At 39.0% G+C, this 15469-nt stretch overlaps 2 protein-coding genes across 5 annotated transcripts in view; one reads left to right on the plus strand and one right to left on the minus strand.

The window, feature by feature from the left end:
- Positions 1–10307, plus strand: part of Ric1 (RIC1 partner of RAB6A GEF complex) — an 88755-nt gene extending 78448 nt beyond the window's left edge. For all 3 annotated transcript variants that reach the window (XM_075973805.1, XM_075973806.1, XM_075973807.1), the window contains 7 exons: positions 696–854; positions 939–1075; positions 2551–2837; positions 3563–3754; positions 5311–5488; positions 5636–5824; positions 6978–10307. In XM_075973805.1, the coding sequence (XP_075829920.1) occupies positions 696–854; positions 939–1075; positions 2551–2837; positions 3563–3754; positions 5311–5488; positions 5636–5824; positions 6978–7263 (1428 nt within the window). In that variant the 3' untranslated portion in view covers positions 7264–10307. The remainder of the gene's footprint in view (positions 1–695; positions 855–938; positions 1076–2550; positions 2838–3562; positions 3755–5310; positions 5489–5635; positions 5825–6977) is intronic.
- A 708-nt stretch (positions 10308–11015) lies between these two features.
- Ermp1 (endoplasmic reticulum metallopeptidase 1) overlaps positions 11016–15469 on the minus strand; it is a 31828-nt gene continuing 27374 nt past the window's right edge. The window contains exons 14-15 of one of the 2 annotated variants that reach the window (XM_075973809.1): positions 13809–13972; positions 11016–13719 (exon numbers count right to left, since the gene is read on the minus strand). In XM_075973809.1, the coding sequence (XP_075829924.1) occupies positions 13555–13719; positions 13809–13972 (329 nt within the window). In that variant the 3' untranslated portion in view covers positions 11016–13554. Of the gene's footprint in view, positions 13723–13808; positions 13973–15469 lie in introns of both variants that reach the window. The other variant, XM_075973808.1, reaches the window with a different exon arrangement.

Here is a 15469-nt window from a genome sequence, read left to right on the forward strand (position 1 = left end):
CTAACTGAAACCGGAGGAGATACTCAAGGAGAGGCTAGTGGCCCCACCTTATTTGGCTAGTTAGTCATAATGGAAGAAAACAGTAGCATCATAAAGAAAGTCAGTGTAGCTGTGTTTTCCTTTTGCTGACCCTTGTTCTTCCCAGCCCTCCCACAGACTGCCTGGGTTGCTGGGAAAGAGGCCAGGCAGCTTTCAGTGAGCACAGGCAGGGTGCTAGGTTGTGCCGGAAGTGCTGGGAATGTTCAGTTTGTGGTAGTGCTGCCTGGTCCTGCTTGAGGCAAGCATGTTTGGTGACAAAACACTATAGGAGAAAGGCCAAGTGTTTTGGAGTCAGGCAATACTAGATTTATCTTGCTTTTCTATTGACCTTAAACAATTTGGATAACTTTGTCTACTTACCCTGTAAAATGAGAATGATGTAACTTTTTACAAAGAGAAAGGCATGATGGGTGTGAGGTATGCATTGTTCCTCTAAAATGTAACAGTGCAGTGAGTCCTAGTAGGAGCTATCCTGGCAGAGCCCCTTCTTCGCTTTCCCCATTTGGTACTTTTAAATGCTCCTTTTAATCTTACAATTACATTGTCTCCAGCCAGCTAATTGCTTGGGCTGAGGGAAGTGTCAAGAAAAGAATTGTTCTATCTTCCAAATTGTATCATATAAATCGATTGTTGTCTTCCTTGGTGGTTTTTTGTAGAACATGGAAGTCCCTGCAGTAAGCAGGCAGCATGCCACCCTTCTGTTCAACACAGCACTGGAGCAAGGCAAATGGGACTTGTGTCGACACATGATTCGGTTTCTGAAAGCCATTGGTTCTGGAGAATCTGAGACACCTCCATCCACACCTACGGCTCAGGTTAGTTGTAGAATTGTACAGCTTCTCTAGGACATCCAACTACATGGCATTTTTGGCTAAAACTACTGTCTGCTATAACTACAGGAGCCCAGTTCAAGTGGTGGATTTGAGTTCTTCAGGAATCGGAGCATCAGTTTATCCCAGTCAGCTGAAAATGTCCCTCCTGGTAAATTCAGCTTACAGAAAACACTAAGTATGCCATCTGGTCCTTCAGGAAAAAGGTAAAGGAATAAAGAGCAATTGCTGTTTCCAGAGCATCTGTCACATTGCATTTCAAGGCATTTGTATAATTAAGTCTTAAGAAAATACTTAATTCAGTTGCAAATCTTTTTCATTTGCAAAAGACTTAGAGACCGCTTCTTTTTTTCTTTCTCTTTCCTGTTAAGTTCATTCCTGTGCTCTGTGTAAGTAAGTATTATGCCATTGTACTAAGGTAGATCTAGATGTACTTGTTCTAAATGTAATTAACATAGATTATACTTCTGATGACAGAGAACCAGAACAAAACATTAGGTATTGGGAGAACTGAAGGCCTGGTGCCTTCTGAAAACTAAAGACTACATCTTTCAGTTGCATGGAAAATGGTCTCTAGTGGTGTGGCTGTGGTCTGGGATTTCCTCTGGCTCGTGAAGTCCTTGCATTGCTTCTGTGTTCCTTGTTCTTGGCCCCTACGACTTTCCTTTCCTAGTTGTTTCTTTCATGTTATTTGTATTTTTATTGCAATTCTGGGCACATATCAAGAGTTTACATATTTGATGGTATTTTACTTTTTATTCTGTCACTAGTCTTTAAAATTTCTCCCCCAATACAAACATACTATAAAACACAGCCATGGAGAGGAGTATCAACAGTTGCCAGACACACATTCAACTTAAAAATTTGGGTTAATACCTTACCAAGAGTTCAAATGCCAGGCACTATTCTAGGCCTGTTTGCATATTTAGGTCTTAATCCTTAAAACTAAGGAGGATTGTTACTCAATGTGCAGGTGAAAAAATAGAGGCTCAAAAAAAATAATTGATAAAAGCCAAGTGAAAACTACACATGAGAAGTTCTGCTCCCAATGCCAGGCTCTTTACTCCTCCATGCCCTGCTTCTCACTTCCAGCCCACTACTCAGTTACCATATCATTATTAACTTATAAGTTTTGTTTTCTTATCTATACAACTCAGAGAGGTTTTCTTTTATGTTTTCCCCTCTTTTTCATTAATATTTTTAACAAGTACAATATTTGTTTGCTCTTCTTCTTCCCCCTCCAATTATACACCACCTCTTCCTGGTCTGGCTTTTGTTTGTCTCCTATTTATTCTTATTTCATATATTCAATTCCACAGATTGGTCTTAAGAAGTAACTTTGTGCCTGGCATGGTGGTGTACACCTTTAGTCCCAATACTTGAGAGGCAGAGACAGGATGATATCCATGAGTTCAAGGCCAGCCTGGTATAGTGAATTCTGAGACTATATAGAAAGAGCCTGACTCAAAATTAAAAACAAACAAAAAAGGTGACTCTGTGCCTTGTGTTTTTAACAGGTTGTGGTGGTATGATATAGGGAATCCCTGAAGCTTTTCCTTCCTGTTCAGTCACAATTAGAAATTGAATCTCTTGCTTCCTTTTCAACTTTATCTAATGCTACATGAAAGTGTGTGGAGTTCTTCAGTTAAGCTGTTCTTTAGCTTCCTTCTGTTTCTTCCAGATGGAGCAGAGACAGTGACTGTGCTGAGAACATGTATATTGACATGATGCTGTGGAGACATGCTCGGCGACTCTTAGAAGATGTGCGCTTAAAGGACCTCGGTTGCTTTGCAGCCCAGCTAGGCTTTGAACTAATCAGTTGGCTTTGCAAAGAACGTACTCGAGCTGCCCGTGTAGACAACTTTGTAGTAGCATTGAAGAGACTTCACAAGGATTTCCTGTGGCCACTTCCCATTATCCCAGCCTCTTCTCTCAGTTCCCCTTTCAAAAATGGAAAGTGCCGAACAGGTAATGTGGACTGCTGACAGTGTTCAAAAGTTGTGTTTTATTTTAGATACTTAGACATGTAGTCGTTCAAGGAACTCTTTTCTTTCCAAATTTAAAAGCAAATAAAAGCCAATTTTTTTTTGTACATTAGCTGGAACATCCACCATCTGGCCAAAGATATATATCAGGTAGAAACTATCTCTTAAGTCTTTTGGGCTTGAAGTTTAACTCAAATCTAACCATTACTAAACTATGAGCAGGTTGAGAATTGAATGTAGAAGTTCCTGTATTTACCTTATTGTAGCAAAGAATCTAGAATGAGTCAGTCATGACTCTCAAATAAGCTCAGCTATGACTACGTAACAGAGCACATCCCAGGTGATGATAAATTGTCTTTGACACATGCCATTTTCTGAACTCGGAGAGGAAAATGTTTGAGTAAAAAACTTTTTTTTTTAAAGTTTATAAATTCAGATATTTTTCCAATTATTTAAAAAATACCCTTTTATCATGGTGTTTGGAAACTTTGGGTTATCTAAAGAAACAAAGCAAGTCACTTAGATCAAGACAGTAAGTGGTCTAGGTACAATAAGAAACATACAGTGCCTCAGAGATAGTCTCTTCCATAATTTCACATCCCTAGTTTTGAATAAATGATATATATGACGGTGATTGGCTTTGAACTGATCGTTTTGGCAATGACAATACACTTTTTTTTTTTTTTTGCTTCTGGACTTAACATGCAGTGGGAGAGCAGCTGTTAAAGTCTCAGTCAGCTGACCCTTTCGTAACCCCTGAAATGGATGCTGGCATCTCTAACATTCAACGAAGTCAGAGCTGGCTCAGCAACATCGGCCCCACCCATCGGGACACAGACATAGCCTCATCCCCTGGACCACAAATGCAAGATGCTTTCCTGTCACCATTATCTAATAAAGGTATTTATCTAATAAAGGAACAAGCTGTAGCTCTTCTTGAGTTTTGTTTGGGAAAAGATCGTGTGCCATAGCATTTCAAAGATACAGCATCATACTTCTGTCGGTGTCCCGAAGAACTAGCCATTAACATCTGCCTGTATAGGTGGATGATGGCAAATTGACTTCAACAGTACTTTACCATATTTATCGTAGATGTATGGAATATAGGGTGGCACTAAGTAAATCTTTGCAGTCAAGTTTTTTAATTTATATTTATTATGTATGTGTATCTGTCACGTGTGGGAGAATACACATGTAGAAGTCAGGACAACTTTGTGTAATTAGTTCTTCCATCTTTTTGTGAGTTTCTGAGACCAAACTATGGGTATCTGTCAGGCTAGTATCATCTGGTGGCAAGTGACTTTACTCTCTGAGCCATCTTGCTGACCCTTTGCTATTAATTTTGATAAGGAAATATTGTTTTTGGTTCCAGGTAATAAAGTATCATCATCATATAAGGAATTTTCCATTAAAAATGTACTTCCCATCACTGGTTTTTATTTCATTAATAACCTTTATGAAAAATTCTTTCATTTTTATAATTTTCATTTTACCTCTTGGCTTTCAAAGTCTGAAATATTATGTGACCATTTTATAAAAATATTAAACATTATACCAATTTCTGCTATACAGTAATGGTTAAATACAAGCAGAAAAGATTTTGAAACAATTTGTGTTGATATGGGGTTATAAAATATAAAAGCTTCAGTAGCATTTGGGTTTATTTTTCTTTCTTTTGTAGAGGAGGAGATAGCCAATAGTTGGCATCTAATTGGGCCCTCCTGAATGCTAAGCAAGCATGCACCACTGAACTACACCTCAAGCCTGCCCATGTTTTTTTTATTATTATTATTATTATTATATTTTTAAACTTGAGACAGGGTCTCACTAAGTTTTCCTGCTTCCCTTGCACTTAAGATCCTCCTGTCTGGGCTGGAGAAATGGCTCAGAGGTTAAGAGCATTGCCTGCTCTTCCAAAGGTCCTGAGTTCAATTCCCGGCAACCACATGGTGGCTCACAACCATCTGTAATGAGGCCTGGTGCCCTCTTCTGGCCTGCAGACATACACGCGGACAGGATATTGCATACATAATAAATAAATTTAAAAAAAAAAAGATCCTCCTGTCTCACTCACCCGAGTAGTTGAAACTACACATACTGTCCAAGCCCAGATCAATTTTTTCCTGATTTCTTCATGGCAGGTATTTACCTAGTATTGGCTACCATTTTGTCATCACTATTAGTGAAGCCTATGTCTTCTAACCGCTATTACTTTATTAATTATAAAATTAGAATGTTTTCCCATTTTAAGGCATATAATTTCTTTTTATAGCCCTGCTAGTTCTTAAAATATATATGTTGTTCATATAATGGCTGTTTTAGTAATAGACTGAACATTTTCAATTTGATATCTTGAGGAGAGATCAGTATTTTTGGAAATAACTAATATAATGAAAGGAAAATACTCATTTATGAAATGAAAAGCTCATTTATAACTTCTGAAATTTCCTCATCAGGTGATGAATGCAGCATTGGTTCAGCCACAGACTTGACTGAAAGCAGCTCCATGGTGGATGGAGACTGGACAGTAGTGGATGAAAACTTCTCCACACTCAGTCTGACTCAGTCCGAGTTGGAACACATCTCCATGGAGTTGGCAAGTAAAGGCCCTCATAAATCTCAAGTTCAGCTTCGGTGAGTTTCTCAGATTGTTGGAAACACAAAAAGCCTAGCCAGGTTTCTGTGTGCAGTAGACACTGGAGCTACTTTCTAAGTACTTACCACCCTCTGTGTGTCAGCAGGCCTCTCATACAAATCACTCTGTTGTTCTTTTATATATAGTTACTTGCTCCACATTTTCATGGAGGCAGGATGTCTGGATTGGTGTGTTGTCATCGGCCTGATTCTCAGAGAATCCTCAGTCGTCAGTCAGATTCTGAGTATTGCCCAGTCTTCAGAGATGGATGGAGAGATGCTCCAGAACATAAAAACAGGGCTGCATGCTGTGGAACGATGGGCCGCTACTGATTGGTAAGTGCTGGCTTCCGTACACTTGGCAATGCCTGATGAACAGGGACTTCACACTACGAGTGCTACAGTGGTAAGGTGTTGGTAACACATGCTGTAAATCCCAGCACTTGGGAGGCAGAGGCAGGCAGATCTGAGTTTGAGGTAAACCTGGTCTAAATAGCAACTTTCAGGTACATGATACCCTATTCTGCTCCCCCCCCCCCATAAACTTATAACTCATTCATTTTGGAGGTTTTCATTTTTATATTTTAAAGTAATTTTCTCTAACCATTGTGTACTCAGCCACTCAAATGTGTACTGTTTACTGAATAGTTTATAGTTTTGGTTAGTTATAATGTGGAAGCATATGCTGACTTAAGATTGATGTCGTACAAGTGATCTAAGAATGAGACAAACTTAGATTGGTAGTTCTGTGGTTAGAATAGCATAACATATAGACAAAGACAGGTTATGTAGTCTATATAAATTTCACCACTTCATGGTAGCTACTAGCATTTCCAAATCAGAAGTAGTGGATGGTTAATTGAGAGGACTGTCCTTGTCAGTAGTCATGTATAGATTTGAAGCTGTTACTTCCCTTACTTACTTTTTCCCTACTTACCAAATGTATTTAAGTTAGATACTTTTCAGATGATCCCTTTGAATCTAAAATCTATTATTCCTTATTTCTTATTGCAATACTATTTTGAAATAAATTTCTTAGCAGTGAGGGCAAGGACTGTTAAGACTCACCTTGAGCCAGGTACCTCTGTTCTGAGAAGGATGCTCAAGAGTCTTATCTCCATCACCTGTTTTACTATACTAATGTCTACTAGGAGTATCTAAACATCTAACCAAGTTGTGCAAGTGTGTATGCCATTGTACTTGTGTACACAGTCGGCTGCAGGTGCCATTCACAGGAGCTATTCACCTTGTTTTTTGAGGTAGGGTCTCTTCACTGGGATCTGGGGCTCACTGATTTGGCTAGGCTGGCTGTCCAGCACGCCTCCAGAAACCCTCTCTGTGCCTTCATAGCACCAGCACACCAGCTTTTATGTGGGTCCCTAGGGATTGAACTCAAGACCTCACACCTGCACAAGCACTTTAGTGACTGAGCTATTTCCCCAGCCCCTCTTTACAGCAGATGACAACTAATTCTCCCCCCTTTACTCAGCCCTGGATATAAGCCATTTTTAAACATCATTAAGCCACAACTGCAGAAGCTCAGTGAAATGAAAGAGCAAGTCCAGCCTGACACCTTCCAGCCAGTAACAATGGGTAAGACTCCTGAACAGACCAGCCCCAGAGCAGAGGAGAGCAGGGGCTCTTCCAGCCGTGCAAGCATCTCTCAGAGTGAGACTGGGAGTAACAGTGTGGTTAGCCGGAAAGAAGAGGACACAACACAAGCAGATGAGGAGGAGCCATTTCAGGACGGAGCTTATGACTGTTCTGTGTCCTGACAAGAGCAAGTAACATCACAAGAGGCAGTATTAATCAAGCAGCGTGCAACTGAGCACAGAGTGACCTGGCTGAATGATTTCACAGGTAAAAGAACAAGGGTCAAAAACTCTTTCATAAAGTATTATTATATCTTAATGAACTCTTCCTCTCAATCTCTTGGACTCCATAAAATGTGCTATCAAAGCATCTTTCATAAGAAAAATGTAAGCTGTACTAGAAAGTATTGAGCATAATATAGATGTACATGTAGAATATTTTGGTTTTATTCACAACAGATTGGTAGTTGTTAATGAATAGGGATTATTTTGCCCCAGGTGAGCTTTTCACTACTTATAGCTTATATATTTTCTGGTTCAGTGTATGTCTAGGCTGGTTTTTTTTGTTTTTTTTTTTTTTTTTTTGGTGGGATGGGTTGTTTTTAACTTTCTTTTAAATAAATGCTAAGGTGCTTGCTGTAGCTCATCAGGTACCTGAGCTACTTGTTTGCTTCCTTGAATAGAGTCATGGACTCCAGCTGGTCCTCTGAGGAGACGCTACCCTTGCACAGTATGATTCAGTGGACAGGGATCCTTTGGATTTAGTACTCTGTTCTGTAGCAGTCCCGAACTGATGGAAGCTATACCTGTGAGTTAATGTGCCTGGTTGAGCAAGCTTAATTCCTACTAGATCAGTGTGGACAGAGGGTGAGGGTTTCTTGTCAATTATGCTGACACCACTAAATTTTTGTATTAAAGAACTGTATCTTTTTGTGAATATTCTTATGTAAATAGATGCAAAGGCATTGTCCATATTTTTAAGGCATGTATTATACTCTGTAAGGTTTTATGCTGGATTCTGCATAACTATTCTCTCTCTTGTAAGGTTTTATGCTGGATTCTGCATAACTATTCTCTCTCTTGGAATAAAGACAAGATTTGTTCTTCTTTCCAAAATGAGAGGTCTTCATAGAGACAGGATTCTTGGCTCAGCTGTAAAGTAGCGGTAATCCCACTGATCATGAAGTGGAAGAGGTTTTGTGCAAATTAATGTAGTTTCTTATTTATTGCTTTTGTAAACTGAATAAAAATGGGCTTTTATGTAAATAGACTGTGGGGATCCTATATTATCAGCTACTAAAATTGGTTTGTAAATTCTTCATTGTAAAAGTTGAAAAATATTTTATGTATTTCTAGACATGACTTAAATTTTAGTTTTCATACATTATGGAAGCAGAACTACATATTCAATTGCTTCAAATTAAATACATACCCACCATATGTAATTCTAATTATTAATAACAGTATTAATTTAGATAGCTTATTTGTACTGTGCAATTTGAACATGGAATGCCACGTTATTTTTTATGAAATATTGTTTATTTTTATAACACAATGTATTTGATGTGGACCAAATTCGTACCACTATGTAAAACAGCCTCTTATAGTGCAGATATAGCTTAGGAATAAAATTCAGCCCTCTGTTCTACTTTTGAAAGAGATTTATTTAGTCCTCTTAGGCAACATTCTTTAGAGGGAATCTCAAAATTATTTTGAAATTACTTCGAATTTCACCAACTATTTAAAATTATTGGATTTGGTAATTTACTGTTATTTCCTCTCTACATTAGAAGTGCAATAATTTCACATAATAAAACTCCTGGATGGGTGAAATATGTGACTCTTGTTACCTGGTCCTTCTGGTGCTACTTTATTTAAATCGTCTCAAACCACCACCTTGTTCTGAATTTTAAAATACAGAATAAAGTTTCCTATGTAAGTACATGCAGCGCAGCAAAAATAAATAAGTAAATAAATAATAAAATTAAAAAAAAAAACAACAACCCTCAGCTGAAATGTCTTCTGTCCCACTCCACCAGGGAGAAGAGCTAGCATTTCTTTTATATTTCTAGTGTGACCAGAAATTTTATTTAGTTAATAGAAACAATTTACTGTCATAAGTATCCGTGGTCTCTTCAGCTGTCTTAAATGGCTGATGCTGAGTTAAACTCATCTTTTCTGGTGGTGGTGGAGCAGTGTTAAAGATGAGCCTAGGCCCCTAACCAAATGCTACAGTAGTAAGTCACATCCCAGCCCCCTACCTTTTGAGGCAGAGCCCTGCCCAAGCTGCACACCAGTTTGAAACTTCTCGGCTGCTCCAGCTGCTAGGATTTTAGGGTTGTGTGCTGCTGTGCCCACTCATCTCACCACCTCAAAGTCTGGGTTAGTTCCTGGTCCTCCTGTGGCCCAGACTGGGGGTGACTCTACAAGAAAATAGAACTAGGAAACACCCTGGCAAGAAATTTGGCAAGCTTGAGAAAATTATTCTTTGGTTATATACATTAAAAATATTTAAAAATTTTTGTTTTGCTGTATTGTTTGGGTCAAAATATATTCAAAATATATCAACTGTATAAGCCATATATTTAATGAACTTAAATATTCAGCATAAATATTTGAAAGTTAATATATATGGTTAAATTTCTTGCTGACACCAAAACAAATCATTTGGGGATAAAAACAACCTTTGCTTGTAATTAAAGTTGCTGCTGCTTCTGTAATGTGTATTCCCCCACTCCCTGTGGTAAAGGGTAATAAAACTATTATACGAGCTTTTGTTTACTTATCTCAGGTTAACAGCAAAAAGGGTATTAAATGCCACAAAAAATAAATTTTACTTTACAGTGTCACCACTTATCTCTCCTGAATGAAATACAAATGTATTTAAAATATTTATATGTAGATACACAGTGGGACTATCCAAATGACTGATGATAGAATATTGAACTATTCATAACATTGGTGTACAAGTTCAAATATAGTGAACACCTTGTGATCACCAAACCAACAGAAGTGTACAGGAAACTAGGTATCATCTCTGATAGGTAAATTGAAAATGATATCATGGTTTCCCATGTCCCTTAAATATGCTTTGTGAATTTCCTTATTTCAGACATTTCATAAACAGAATTATTTAGTATGTGGGTATTTATCACTTTGGCGTTATGTTTTCAAAATTCTTTGTATCTGTTTACTTTTTTTAAAGCTGAATAAAGCTGTTGTGTGGATATGTTTACTATCCATTTTAAAGGTTATAGTTTGGGTTTTCAACTTTAGATTGTAACACTATAAACATTCATAGTAATTCTCCCTTACCCTGCTTTGCCTTCAACTGAGGTCCAAAAAGAACAAAATCTAAAATACAGACCTAAACAGTTTCTAACATCACACTGTTATACCTATTTCTGACCTGTTGACACTGTATGGTTGCCCTTCATTGGCTAGGCACGATCAGGACCTCTGAAAGTCCCAAGCAGACTCCAGGTTGGCTCCTCTTGGTCTGTAGGCCTTAACTTCCTACAATCATAGATGTGTATATAGGGGAAAAGAACGATGTCTCATGTATCTATGGTTTCAGGAACCCTCTAAGGTTCTTGGACCATATCCCCATAGATAGGGAAGAGGATTGCGGGAACCAGGCTCTTCTGTATGGATGTGTTTTCAGTTCTCTGTAGAAGTGAAATTTCTGGATAATGTAGTCACTATGTCCTTGAGCAAATAAAGGCTCCAGCTTCTGTTAACTAAATTTATCATCTTAGTCAAAAGTTTTTCAAGATCTGCGTGAAAATGGTTATTAGATATTTGGCTACTTTTGAAACCAAATGGAAAGGTCATTTTTATCTTTGGCTTGCCAGTGATTTTATATATTTTCAGACACAAGACTAGAAAAATAAGATAGCCTTAAATGTGGAGATAGAATAAAAGCAGTTTGGGGGTTTGTTTTTTTGTTTTTTTGTTTTTTTTTTTTTTTTTTTTTTTTTGGTTTTTCGAGACAGGGTTTCTCTGTGGTTTTGGAGCCTGTCCTGGAACTAGCTCTTGTAGACCAGGCTGGTCTCGAACTCACAGAGATCCGCCTGCCTCTGCCTCCCGAGTGCTGGGATTAAAGGCGTGTGCCACCACCGCCCGGCTTTACCTAAAAGCAGTTTTAAAAGAGCCATTTTTTCCAACCAGTATGTTAAAAAGTTTATTTCAGTAACATTGTAAGGCAACAATTAACCCTCAACAATTCAGCAAAGAAGTGAAAAGAGATGGACCAGACACATTCTTCCAGTAGCTTCCTGAGTTACATAGACTCTTGTGGTCCAACCTTCTTCATGGTAAAACCTTGGGGGAATCCTAGACATTTAATGCAGCTGCTAAACTGGAAACACTTCTTAGAACAATCATTCTTAAATACTGAGAACTGTGAAGTCACAATTCTTTATACTCCTCCCTCTGTGCTGCTTATATTTACACTCATTAGGAAAATGCATTACTTAGACTTTAAAAAATACCTTTTTAGAAGTGAATTACTCAGATAATTTTTAAAAGGGGGAGTTACTGATAACTACAGAGTGTGCTTATTAAAAGCCATGGATACTGTATGTAAATACTTGACCATCTCTGGCCTTTAAGCATGCCCTGAAACTGAGCATCTTGTTACTGGGTATAATACCAAGTTTCATAATGTTAAAGAAAATCAAAACTGTTTGCATAGAGATATAACCCAAAGGCAAAAGGAAAACCATGATTATGCCAAAAAGGACAATGGCACCCTGCCAACAGGAAAGAAATACAAGAACACCTTGTTTTTATATGCTTCCTCGGCGTGTCTTCCGCCCCTCCCTGTAATTTCTAGTAATCAGTTTCAGTTAAACCAGGAACAGAACAGAAGCCTGTATTTTGAAATCCATTAAGCTATTAGTACTATTACTTATTTCAATCAGCTGTGGTTCTGCAAATCTTAAGTACTACCTGACAGATAATACATCCATAGCAGGAGCAAGACACTTGAAGCAGCACTGATATGATTTCTGTAAGTTCAGCAAAAACAGTGGCTCCCACAGTCCAGTGTGAATACATGTAACAGTCAGCACATTACCATTCAGCTGGAGCTGCAGCCCTCATATCTGCATGGCCCTAGATAGTTTTTAAGGACTTAGAGATTAAGCAGGCATACAAGGAACATGATTAGAAACTGACATATCACACAAGCAACTGTAAGAAACTTATCTCCTGCAGTACACACTTAACTATTCTTGCTGGAACTGAGATGGTTCTGAGGGACACCCTTCTGTTCCTAAACAAGTATATTTTGTTTTGTTTTTGCTTTACTAAAGCTTTTCTTTCAATTATATTTTGGGCCATGTTTGTTGACTAACTCAAATTTGTCTTTTTACACTTGTTAATGTAAAAAAGAAACTAGCAAATTGTAGTGTTCATCTCATCAACTCTCACCACTGAAACCTAGAGAAGCCACAAGAGGCACTGCTATGACATACCTTACAAGCTACATCCCTGTCTTCAAAATAAAAAGTACCTTTAAACCTTACTGCTGCTTTTCTGTGGGATCTCAACACCAACAGATAGATACAGGTATAGTAGTGTAAACCACAACCTCGGCGTCAGGCAGTCTCACTAACAACAAGTTATAAAAACTTAGTCACTTGCTAGAAAACAGAAAACCCAATGTAGCAATAAAATTATGTTCTAAAAGATTAACCTTGTATAACAGAGGATGCCTATAAAACAAAGAGAATAAATATTACATAGAATACCCTACCCTCTTCCTCTTTGACCTCAGAATAGCCATGATGGCAACTCAGTGCTCTGGGAGAAGTTTGGGTCTTATTTGCAAATATAACCCAGGAGCTGTGAGAAGGAAATGTAGCTGAAAGATGTTCTCTTCCTAAATGAAAGGAATATGTCTGAGAAGAAAGTAGACAATGAATGCTATCTCAGGAAAATGATCCACAAGGTGGCTTCCCGGGCTCAAACTTCAGACACTAAATCACCCTAATGGCTGCCTGAAGAAATGGAGCTTGTAGGGCTTCCTTCTTCATGACAGTCAATTTCCTGTGGCCTGCAGTTTAGGCAAGGAGAGCCACTATCCCAGTGAGTGATAGTTTCCCACCATCCGGCTGATAACAATGGACTTACCTACCTCAACAGTAGTCTAACGGTGTACATCTTTCTTGTTCCTCAGAGGAAAGCTACTCAGGTGGTATGTTGTGAGTCCTTACAGTCATAGAAATGACATGTAGGAATGGCAGTATCCACGTGTGCTTAAGTGCCAGAAAACTGGAATTTCAAGTGACAAAAGGCCAGGCATCACTATCCCAAAGTTTAACCCATATGGTACATGGCCAGGAAGAGTGTTAACCCAAAAGCTCTTTGAACATACGCTCATTAAAATTCAGTGACAAATATCCATGTGACATGGGAGAGTGTCCCATGGAATGTCCAAGGGACACGTATTCAAAGTCCATCGCACGATTAGAACACAAAGAGACTGTAGGTACAAACCCACGCAGAGGGAAACACCCAATCGGGGAATTTCTCCTTCAGAGCATCGAGCTGAGAAGATCTCTTGTCTTCCCCTGATAGATAGTGGGCTGCAATGGCCACCGTGACCATTCCTTCAGGCTGTTCTTCTGACGCCTGCTGGAGAAAACCAGTTAGTTCACTAAAGCCAACACACTGAACTTCAAGGTGGCTGACTGCTATATGGCAGCCTGAGAAATTCTCACCTGTACTTCTATCCAGAACTGCCAGGCAGAGGCCTGGAGTCCATGGGAGTAAAACACAAAGTAGTCCCCTCCTCTGCTTGTGACTGGAGTGCCGTTGCCAAGAGACCACTGAGAGAGTGTTGATCCTTTATGGGTTCGAACATAGAAAGACATATGGCTTGGTCCTGTAAGAGGAACATTCCCATCAGTCAGCAGTGACAAGCAATATAGTTAACACCCAAACCATACTGTCATGGTTACTCTGTGCTGTGACTTTAGGTGGACTCTCCACAAGGCAGGAGGTTTACCGGCTTGGACGTCGGTATCTAGCAACAAGGTTAAGTAGTGAGAAAACAGAAAAGACAAGAATCTAAATGAGAAAAATAACTGCTGAGGAAATTTTCCTAATCCCCAGTCCACTCCCAAGAAAAGTCTGCAGTTGAAGAAGACCTGAAAGCTAATTGGCCTATGGCTAGTTCCTTAAGGCTCTCAGTGTTTAGATTGTGGTAACTAATCAACCTGACTCAAATCCACTACTTACATGTTATCAGAAAAGTCTAGGATAATTTGGCCAAATATCAAGGAACTATTTAGTATTGCCAGATTGACACAAGGTTAGTCATTACATTTCCACAAAGGACAATTCATCAGAAAGGGAAATAATCCCGATTTGCTTATTGAAGCAAATTGCTTGAGATGCCTATGGGGCTTCCAAAGACCCAAAATGCTCTGCCAACAAGTCTGAAGTCATTCTGCAAGCAGCAGAACTTCATTAAGTTTTCTTCAGGTAGAACTGACAATCAAATGTCATAGATCAGCTGACATCACTGTGAGGGAAATCCTGGAAGACTGAACATGGGAAAGGGAAAAGTCAAGTCTTCGGGTCAATGGGTATCTGACAATGAACTGTATCTAATACAAAGAATTTTCAGTAAGGCTTCTTAAAAGTCATAACCAGGGTGGACAGTGGTGGCACTCGGGAGGCAGAGACAGGCAGATCTCTGAGTTTGGGGCCAGCCTGGTCTACAGAGTGAGCGCAGAACAGCCAAGACTACACACAGAAACTCTGTCTCAGAAGGGGGGAGCAAATAAAAAGTCACAACTGCCAAGTGGCACACTCCAGTAATCCCTTAGGAGGCTGAGGCAGGAAGACCATGAGCTAGCTTGTCCAAAAAGTAAATAAAGGCAAAAAAAAATCTAAAGGAAATAAGCTCTAATCATCTTAAAAAGCAAAGAAATGTTACAGGACTTGCCTGTTGCTTTTGAGACCAACTTCATGTGCTCCCAAGGGGTTAAACAAAGATTTATTGCAAGTTCACAGCAACCATTAAGATAAGTTTAATTTGGGGTTGGAGAAAATGTTCAGCCATTGAAAGCATCTGCTGCTCACCATTTTACCCAGCTAGCCTAAAGTTCCATATATAGAACAGGATGGCCTTGAACCACTGGAATTAAGTGTGCACAACCATGCCCAGCCTGTTTTTAATTAGCCTTTGTATCTGACAAAATTGCTTATACCCGGAATAATGACAATGGGAAAGAAAGGGTTATAATATTTTATAAATAGTTGACCGAGTATATGGTGGCACACCTGTAACCCCAGCAGCAGTAACCAGAGGCAGGAGACTCCTAAGCTGAGGCAAGACAGCTACAGATAGACCCTGTCTCAGACAAACTAAAGG

This window comes from Microtus pennsylvanicus, chromosome 5, assembly GCF_037038515.1.
Source record: "Microtus pennsylvanicus isolate mMicPen1 chromosome 5, mMicPen1.hap1, whole genome shotgun sequence".
Taxonomy (NCBI): Eukaryota; Metazoa; Chordata; class Mammalia; order Rodentia; family Cricetidae; genus Microtus; species Microtus pennsylvanicus.